Source organism: Vespa velutina, chromosome 18, assembly GCF_912470025.1.
Source record: "Vespa velutina chromosome 18, iVesVel2.1, whole genome shotgun sequence".
Taxonomy (NCBI): Eukaryota; Metazoa; Arthropoda; class Insecta; order Hymenoptera; family Vespidae; genus Vespa; species Vespa velutina.
In genome coordinates this window covers 3,012,721-3,022,720 of record NC_062205.1, presented here as the reverse complement: position 1 = coordinate 3,022,720, position 10,000 = coordinate 3,012,721, and the positions used below count along the sequence as shown (strand labels likewise).

The window sequence follows — 10,000 nt, the reverse complement described above, 5'->3', positions numbered from 1 at the left end:
TATAACAGTATGAAATTTCACGACGAGCGTCCTGGCGTAACCTTCGCGTATTATTTCGTCTATCCGTATTACGTTTAAATTGTATTGTAAAATTAATTCTTACCAAGGTCGGTGGACAGGCCGTGTAGTTGGGTGTTTCTCGTGCTCTCGCGAGAACGGGCGCGACCTTGTCCCTGGTAAAGTCGCATGTGTCGAGATGAGCCCGGACGACGGTCGCGAGTAAACGCTGCTCGTCTTCCAGCTCGGCCGCTACTGCCTTCTCCTGAGAGCGACTGTGGGAGCTTTGCTGCATGGCAGCCAAAATCCTGGCCTTCTCGCGCTTGGGCACGCGGCCGAATCGCACCGCTGTAACCGAAAGCGGAAGCACCAAGAATTAAACTTGTGTGTAAAGGTCAATCAGAGAGGAAAAACATAGAGAGAGAGAGAGAGAGAGAGAGAAGAGCCGTTAAACACTGTCAATGCGATCGATGGACGAGAATGATTCACGCGGTCGACCTTCCTCGACGTGCACATATCGATGCTCGCGTGACGCGAGTTGCTAATCGGTTGATACGTCGACGGTCGACCGTCGTTTCGGCCCTCTTTTTCTCGTGAAGAGAGAAAGAGGAGAGGAAAAAAAAAAAGGAAAAAAAAGAAATAAAAAAGGAAAAAAGAGAAAGAAAAAACAAAAGGAAAAGAAAGACTTTGCTTCGCGAAGGGTGAAAGCGCACGACTTTCTCGCACCGAGACGAAAGTTAGCACGGTACGAATCTTCGGTTAGAAAGTAAAGCGACCTCGATGTAGAATTTTTTGACGGAGGATACGAGAGCGGTAAAAAACAGAGAGAGAGAGAGAGAGAGAGAGAGAGAGAGATCCATCGAGCAACCTACGTGCATTATGATAATCCACGACTCCATTGAGGATTCCTTTGAGAATAGGTAACTCGTCTCCCATGACGGTCGAGGGAAACGCGTGTAAAAAAAAAAAAAAAAGAAAACAAATATCGTTGATCTTCTTTGGTATTAGTCGCTTTCGATTAATTTCCGAGAAAGATAATAGACACTTCCGGCGACACACAGAATATAATAAAATCCAATCGTTGTGGTTCGTCGACCGATTTGTTATGGTTGTTCGTTACGACGGAAAACGTTGGAAAGTTTTAGCGTCTTAGATTTATTCCTCGATCTTCGATCTAGGCTGACTCGTGAACGGTGACAAGTCACTCCGGAGGATCAAGGAAAAAAAAAAAAATAAGAAAGTGGCGCTCGGTTGGCGGGACACACGACGCACGCTGTTTCTCGAATACGTCCGCTACTTATGTTGCTCTTCAAGACCCGAGCGGGACGGAACGACGCGTGCAAACGCGAGACAGCATCACCGCCGACTGAGTGATGTTCCGCGACTTGCGTTCAACAGCCCCACCACTTATTCAGCCATCAAAGACGCCCCACCACCATCGCGGCACCGCCGACGCGATTGTGGCCTTTGCCGAGCCTTTGGCCTTGAACTTGCTTTCAGCGACAGCCGCGCGAGGCGTACCGCCGACCTATATAGCCTATATAGCAGCGAACGTACTCGTTGAGCGTAGCGGTCAACACGAGAGAAGGACGGGCGGGCGGGTGGACGGTCGGTCGGTCGGTCGAACGAACGAACGAACGAATGAACGCCTGCGCCTAGAGAAGCGAAAGGGGAGAGAGAGAGAGAGAGAGAGAGAGAGAGAAAGAGAGAGCAAAAGAAAGACGTCCTTGATCTAAGGATAGACTCGTTAGATACACGATAGAAAGAGAGAGATAAAATGACAACAAAATCATAAAGAGGAAAACAAAGTTGTATAAGTCGTATATACACGAGTTTTCTTTCTCTAACATAAATAAAAGATCAAAGTTATCGATTTAATAAGAACTTTTATTTTTATTTTCTTTCGAGTTAAAGATAATAATAATTAATAATAATAATATATATATATATATATATATATATATATAGATATGATTTCTTTATGTCACATAGATTCGTCAAAGGATCTTCACCTTGGAAAATATAACGAGAACGCGTATTCGCATTCGCAACATATCGATGATCATAGATCTATTACGAACGACATAACCACGGCGACGTCCGCTCGCGGAATGAGCCTTCGGCCAACGTCGCGAGCATGCGCCACCGCCGGGCAGGTGAGTCGCGCGAGAAGTGGGAGTAGCCGGGTCGGTGGTGGGAGTAGCCAAAGTTCGCGAGGTCTCCGCACGACGTTTAGCGCCACACGACGCTACGCGTCGAGGGAGCGCGCACTCTCGCTGCGTTCGTCACCGCGCGAGGAGTGGGAGGCTCCGTTCCGTGCGACGGAAGAGATAGCGTTAGAATGGTGGGGGAGCCGCGAGGGTCACCGGGGATGTAGCGGCACGTAGCGGTACTCTTTCTACGGACTCGACTTAGCCGCGAGCTGAGCTACGCGAGAGATTATTGACCCCGAGAGCTTTGCCTTCTACGTTCCCTCTTATCGTACGTGTTATTAAAGTACGAATGAAAAAATTTCGATCAGATTTTTTTGCTTCCTTTTTTTTTTTCTTTCTTTCTTTTTTTTTTTTTTTTTTTTTTTTTTTCTAAAAAACGTTTCTATTCGATTAACATTGATAATTATTATAACTCGACGATAACATTGTTAATTATTATTAATAATATAAGAGTATTATATTCGACGATCTCGAATATTCTCTCTCTAGACAGAGATATTTCTATTTGAAGCCTGTTTCTATTTTCGAACTCCTCCGAAGGGGGTCTTAATCTAAATTGGCTCGAATCGTACTTGGGGTCAACGACCTCGTAGGTACTTTGTCGTATCGCGAGTAGTGACTTATTATCGACCGTCTTAGAAAGGATGAAAGAAGGAAAGGAATAAAAAGAAAAAGAAAAAAAAAGAAAAAAAAAAGAAAAAGGAAGAAATAAGAAGGCGCGGGTCGAAGCTTTCACAAGTATTTCAAAAAGAAAGCGAACTCGTTACACCAATCGCGGGATAATCGTGCTGGCGCTGCTTTCTCGAACAGGCGAAGCGGCCACTTTCGCCCGTTGCGACACCCCTGCGCTGTGTGACGGGGAACAGCGTTACGCAAACGGTCAATGACCTGGCAATCTAAATTTTAAAAGGTACGTTCAAGAAACGGCATCGGTCGCGGGAAAATCGCACGAATTTTTTCGTTCTTTGCGCAATTCCATTTCATACTCGAGGAGAATGAATAGAACGTTCTCTCTCTCTCTCTCTCTCTTTCTCTCTTTCTCTACCTTTTTATCCTTTTTACTCGTCGGTTATTCTCATCGATCGGATTTTATTATTAGAAGAGTGTTTTACGAAAGAAAAGGAAAAAAGTAGAGAAAATGATATAATGAAAAAAATAAAAACTCACCATCGCGACTCATGCCGACTGCGATGCACTTCTTCAGGCGGCAGTACTGGCAGCGATTCCTGTTGATCCTCAGGATGCTGCACTGTTGATTTTTGGTGCAGGGCCGATACTGTATCTTCTGCTGGATGCTACGGCGAAAGAATCCCTGCGAATCACCAACGAAACCTTCGTCAGTTTGACCGTCGCTGTCCGAGGAGGACCCCGAGGAACAATCGGTCCCCGAGCGCGGGGTGGCCAGCTCGCACTCGCACAGGCACCCCATTAATTCACCCCGAATATACGAATCTACTCTTCTGCGTGTTATGCCGTCTTAGCGAATAGTACTCGCGCGCGTTTATACGCTAACGCGAATCGAAATTATATCTCTATACTATATACTCTCTATATCTTTTTCTATCTATATAATCTATCTATCTATTTCTCTTTGTCTCTCTTTTTCTCTAGCTCACGATCACAAAATAAAAGGAAAATATCTTTCGGCCGAATATACTCGTACACATTGATATATATATATATATATATATATATATATATATATATGTACGTATCTCTATATATATATGTATATATAGAAACGAATCGTCTTATTATTTTCGCGAAGGAAGGTGTGCGTTGTCACATCGACAACGAGGAGCGATTTTCGGCGGAAGAAAGAAGCGACCGTTTGTATCGAGGCTTGGCTGTAGACTGGCTCTTTCTAGCACAGAGAGCATAGAGCCTCGGCACATTGCCTCTGGCGCGACGGGGTGGGGGTCCTCTGACCCAATTCCCGGACGTTCACCCGCAGTTCACCGCGTGAAAGTGAGAGTCCCCCTTTGCTTGCTCGCTCGCTCGCTCGCTCGTCGTTCGTTCGTTCGTTCGTTCGTTCGCTCGTTCGCTCGTTTGCTCCTTCGGCTCTCTCTCTCTCTCTCTCTCTCGGTTTCACACACACACACACACACACACACACACACACATATACCCGCGATCCACGATATTTGTCTTCCTTTTCTCGCAGCAACGAGCACGGAGGTTTGCGCGCGCCTTCCGAACGCTCTACTAACGGGTTCTTTCCCCACCTCCTCTCCTTCTCCTCCTCCTCCCTCCCTGCCTCCCTCCCTTGTTCGTTCGTACGTACGCTCGCTTGCTGCTCGCTCGCTCACAACCCTCTCGAGCCCTCTTAATAACTCCGATTCCATACCGATTCCGGTCAAAGTACTGTCTCCAAATGGAGAAAAGAAAGTATTACTCGAAAATAATCCATCCGTTAACCGTTAAAGATCCATAGATATTTTCTTATTTCGCGTAATATAATTTCCATTTTGAATAGATAATGGATCGCGTGTGGCGGGATATGGGTAGTTGAGAAGGGAGATAGGAAATAAATAAATCTTAATAAGAATTTATAGGGTCGATATATATATATATATATATATATATATATATATATATATATTTATAATCGTAAATTTTTCTATGAGAGAAAGAATTTTCGAAAGTTATTAGATTGTAGATTCTATAAATAATATTATCTATCATCGGTTATTCATTGGCGTTTTATCGTATATCGTTTATAATATAACAAAATATAACGAATTGGGAAAGAATAGGAAAAGAGAATTTAATTTGCGTTTTCAAACTGCTGGAAAATGATTTGGAGGGAAAAGGGGAAATAGGAGAGGGAAGATCGGTTCTCGTCATGATGACGAAGAGGAAGGTAGGTCATGGCGGGTGGATTTCCCGGCGGGCTATCGGTCAACGACCTCGCTTACGTAACTATCGGCGCGTAGACGTCGTCGTCGTCGTCGTCGTCGTCGTCGTCGTCGTCGTCGTCGTCGTTGAACTCGGAAGAAGCGCAAGCGCGAACGCAAGCTTCGCTAGTAGCGAGAAAAGACATGTTATGCACACGCCCGTATACGCGCTTAGACTCGTTCGCGAGTGACTCTCTCGTGACGTCAGCAGCCATGCACACCGCGACCTCGCCTACCTCAACTTCGCTTCGACGACGAAGACACGAGAGAGAGAGAGAGAGAGAGAGAGAGAGAGAACGATGTACCGTTGCATCTTCGCGCTTCGCGCAAGTCAATGAACCAAAGTGGCTTCTACTCGTGGAATACTCTAACTCTACCACAAATCTCTTTCTCGATCGTTGATTGGCCGGCTATTCCAGTAACTTCATAAACAATGACTAATTTCGTTCGTTTTCAATCGGACGATTAATAAACCCCTCCCTCGTGCCTCCAACTATCGTTTCGAAAAAATTAATTAACACGAACCGATAGTCCTCTATTATTTCTTTTATAATCTCGTACGAAGTATTATCTAAACGACTTTATAAGGCTAGTTGGCACGTGTCAAGGTTCAAAAACGCAATAACGTTTTGTCACGTTGTTATCTATTATACGTAGCAAATTTTTATTACGATTTATTCTTTTTTTCTTTCCCCTTCTCCCCCTCTTTTTTTTTTCTTTCTTTGATTCAGAGTCGATAGAAGAAGGAGAAATAATTCTTATTGCGCGTGACGTAAACCCTGACTCATTTTTGTTCGCTTTTTTCTTTCTTTTTTTTTCTTTTTTTTTTTTTTCTTCTAAGACCATCATCGTTGTCAATTTTTGCTCGATTAAAGGATAGAAAATATCGATTCAATATCAATGACTTGCACGATTTTATTCCTCTGTGATGATAGTGATATTATCGTTGTCGTAGAAAAAAAAGAAAAGGCATGGAGACTAAGTGATTTCGTTTGCGTTGGATGATCCGACGATCGTAAGGCGATACTACGAATGGACTCACCGAAGAGTCGAAAATCCAAGTTACGCGCGGGCGCGCGCGCTCGCTGCCCGGACGAGGGCAGCAACCCCCGTTGAACCCTTCGTTCTAGGTGGAAGAGAGGTCGCGAGAGGTAGAACGCGGAGCATCGATCTCTTAAACCGTATATTCTCCCTCGGACGGGTCAGAGAGAGGCCGACGACCACCTTTCGCACCTTCCCGCGCTGCTTTTATCTTTACGACGATAGTCATTACTAGAATAACCGGCGAAATTTTCGTTAACCGAAATCTTTTCAAAATAACAACCAGACTATTATCTGTATCTGATTATCTTCGAAAGATTATAAACATATATGTATTATATGTAACAATGACGATTAATCAAAAAGGTCATAGCAATCGGACGATCTAATCGATAAAATCATTTAAAACGTTGTTCAAATACTGATCCCGATAAGATCGAATTAATAATTAATCATACATTTGATAATAATATTCTATTTGTCCAATGAAAACTATCCAAGCTGTAACACTCGTACGTGTTAAGATCAAATTGTTACGATATTCTTTCATAAATACGTTTTGATTCTAAGATTAAAATATATTAGTATGAGTGTATTGATAACATACCCTCGTGTACAAGGATGATAAAAATTATTCCAAGTTCCATGTTCCTCTTCTAATAGTATACGACGTAAACGATATCTTCCAATAAGGAAAAATGAACGAACGAACGAACGAACGAACAATAAAAAAAAAAAAAAAAAAAAAAAAAAAAACAAAGAAAAAAAAAAAGAAAAAAGAAACACAAGAAAAAAAAAAGGGAAAATTCACTCACCGTTCTTCGAGTAAGTTCTCACAAAAAAGGAAAGCAAGACGGAAGAAAGGAAGGAAGGAAAGAAAGAAAGAAAAAACAAAGAATAGAAAGAATAAAGAGAATAAAACGTGGAAACAAACAGTACAAGAAAATCACACTCAACACTGTAATAACGCGATTGATTCGATTAAAATGATCGGTGGTGAATTAACTCGCGTGGTCCTGGATATATCGTCAAACCGAACATTCGAGAGTATAAAGAAACGAGAAAGAGAGATAAAGAGAAAGAGAGAGAGAGGAGAGAGAGAGAGAGAGAGAAAGAGAGAGAGGACGTATCGCGTTGAGATAATCGCGAGGGAATACCGTGCTGGAGGACACGCGGAGGAACGTGTAGGGCGAAGAAGCGCGCGCTCGGTGACGGCGGCGGCGCCGCGGCAACGTGCGCGCATTATGCGCGCATAATACGTGCCATCGGCTAGTAAGTAAGTAAGTAAGTAAGTAAGTAAGTACGTGCATCGGCTACGCTCGCGCCCAAGCGCGTGCGCGTGCGCGCGCGTACGCACGATGTGCTCTTGCGGGGCCAACGACCGGAGCGCGCGACTGCTGCCGTTCCTCCTGCTGCCGTTCCTCCTGCTGCTGCTGCTGCTGCTGCTGCTGCTGCTGCACCGATATCGAGGAGTAGGGATACGGTTCGAGAAAGAAAAGAGAGAGAGAGAGAGAGAGAGAGAGAGAGAGAGATAGAGAAAGAAAGAGCTAGTCGACTCTCCAAGGAGGTACTGGAGGTGGTGCATGGAGGAGAAGTTGCTTTCGGAAGGGAAGAGTTGAGAGAAAGAGAGAGAGAGAGAGAGAGAGAGAGAGAGAGAGAGAGAGAGCAAACGGAGTAACGGTGACGTACGTAACTCGCGCGCATGCGCACACGCGCGTCACTCCGCTCGCGACACTCTCCGCCACAGAACTTGTGCACAGAGGGCATTAACCGCTCGCTCGTTTGCCCGCACGACCGCCCGCCCGCTTGCCCGCCTGCCTGCCCGCCCGGTCGTTCGCCCGCTCCACCTCTCTTTCTTTCTTTCTTTCTCTCTCTCTCTCTCTCTCTCTTTCTCACCGCACCCCACCTCTCACTCTCTTTCTCGAAGCTGATAGTGATGTACAGCCCTACACCACTCAAAATCCACCCATATTTCCATCATCATCATCATCATCATCATCATCATCATCATTATCAACAACATCATTGTCATCATTGTCGTCGTATCGTCGTCAATGATCCTGACGTTAGATTGGAAAGATCTCGGTATCACTATAAACTCCTAGCATTTGGAAAGTCTAGAAAAAGATATCTAAATGTCTACCAATATCAAACTTTCTCTTGTCGTATGGAACATGAACACCTTTCTGTAGATATATAATAACATCTAACGCGAATCATATCTTTATTGAATTCACCATTGGTTCGCGTTAGAGTTGACCGGATAACCAAGAGTTATCTGTTATCTCTAGGTATCGAGCATTAGAGAGAGAGAGAGAGAGAGAGAGAGAGAGAGAGAGAGAGAGAGAGAGAGTGAGAGAAATACCCGTGATGGTGGTGGTGCTGCGAGCTAGAACACCTACCACGATAATAAGCGACTGACCCGATTCTAAAGTAGATGCACCGGGGTCAGTAACCTCAAGCGAGAGCACCGAAATACCCGCGCAATCAAATGAAAATGAGATCACGACTCGTTACGACATCAAAAATGACGCTGTGTTCGCGGAGAAAGAGGGAGCGAAAGAAATGGAGAGATGGCGGAGGGGACGAGATGGTTGAGGGGGTAAGGAGGAAGGAGGAGAGGGAGGAGGAGGAGGAGAAGGGGAGGAGGAGAAGGAGGGGAAGCATTGGCGGGGGAGCAGCAGCCACGTGACGTAACTGGCTCGGGGGTCGACGACCGGAGGGTTAATGCACCGCTCGCCTGCTTTCAACCCTCCGGAAAAATCGTCGGACGCGCGGCCGTAAGCGATTCCACCGCGTTTCACTTCCACGCGAAAAGATTTAAAGGGGAACATCCACTATTTGAAAAAGTATCTATTATAATCTCGAATCTCCTAAAAGATATATTTTAATGTCACCGATAACGTTTTCAGTATGCGACTACTATATTTTGCTTCGATGGAAATTTTATTATGTCGCGGCCAGCTACACAAATAGATTTCTCTCTCTCTCTCTCTCTCTCTCTCTCTCTCTCTTTCTCTTTAATTCATTTTGTTTGAGAGATCAAATTTTAAGAACGGAAATGACGATTTGAAATGAGAGGGGAGAAGTCTTAATTTGGGGAAAAAAAGAAAGAAAGAAAAAGAAGAAAAGAAAATCGAAGAAAACGACGTGGAGGCATTCGGTCGTGGCCTCGTCACCGTTAACGATTTCAGGGCTTTCGCTGGATAGCTAGATGACCTGATAGGAAAAGAGATAGAAGGAGAAAAGTTTCAAGATGGCAAACTCGTTGTAGTTATACGGCGAAATAGTAGTGCAACAGTAGTACGACCGAGCGACCTAGTCTCAAAGATATCTCTCTCTCTCTCTCTCTCTTTCTCTCTCTCGGACGCTCTTCCGCGTTCTCTTCCCTTTCCACGGGGCCCCTCTTCTCCGCCACCGGTTTGCTGTGGGGGACCACGTTCTACCGCTAGCGGCTAGGTCACACTCGGGGAAAGATTCACCGTCCGGTGGCTGGCTTAGCGCCTCCTACGGCGCTCCTGCGCGTCGCTCCTACGCTCCTCTACCCGTAAGTTACTGACCTAGTCAATCGGCCGGCTACCCGGTCAGCCTAGTCCTTTTTTCTCACGACCGCTTCGAGAACAAGAAAGAGAGATAGAGAAAGATACGGTAGTGATGATGTACCGGTTGATCGAGCCATGAACCTCCTGCGTGTCGAATGAACCGAACGATCTTCTCTCTCTCTCTCTCTCTCTCTCTTTCTTTTTCTCTATCCATCTATCTCTATCTTTCTTTCGCTACCATTATCGTTTTCATTTAGCCTGCTAATGAAACCCATCTAGACAAGTGTCATTATGAAAAATCGATTTCCTT

At 44.9% G+C, this 10,000-nt stretch overlaps 1 protein-coding gene across 6 annotated transcripts in view; it reads right to left on the bottom strand.

The window, feature by feature from the left end:
* LOC124955481 (nuclear hormone receptor E75-like) overlaps window positions 1–10,000 on the bottom strand; it is a 148,457-nt gene that overhangs the window by 4,641 nt on the left and 133,816 nt on the right. For 4 of the 6 annotated variants that reach the window (XM_047509985.1, XM_047509982.1, XM_047509984.1 and 1 more), the window contains exons 3-4: window positions 3,378–3,522; window positions 104–345 (exon numbers count right to left, since the gene is read on the bottom strand). In XM_047509985.1, the coding sequence (XP_047365941.1) occupies window positions 104–345; window positions 3,378–3,522 (387 nt within the window). Of the gene's footprint in view, window positions 1–103; window positions 346–869; window positions 1,384–3,377; window positions 3,523–10,000 lie in introns of those variants that run through there. The other 2 variants (XM_047509986.1, XM_047509987.1) reach the window with 2 other exon arrangements.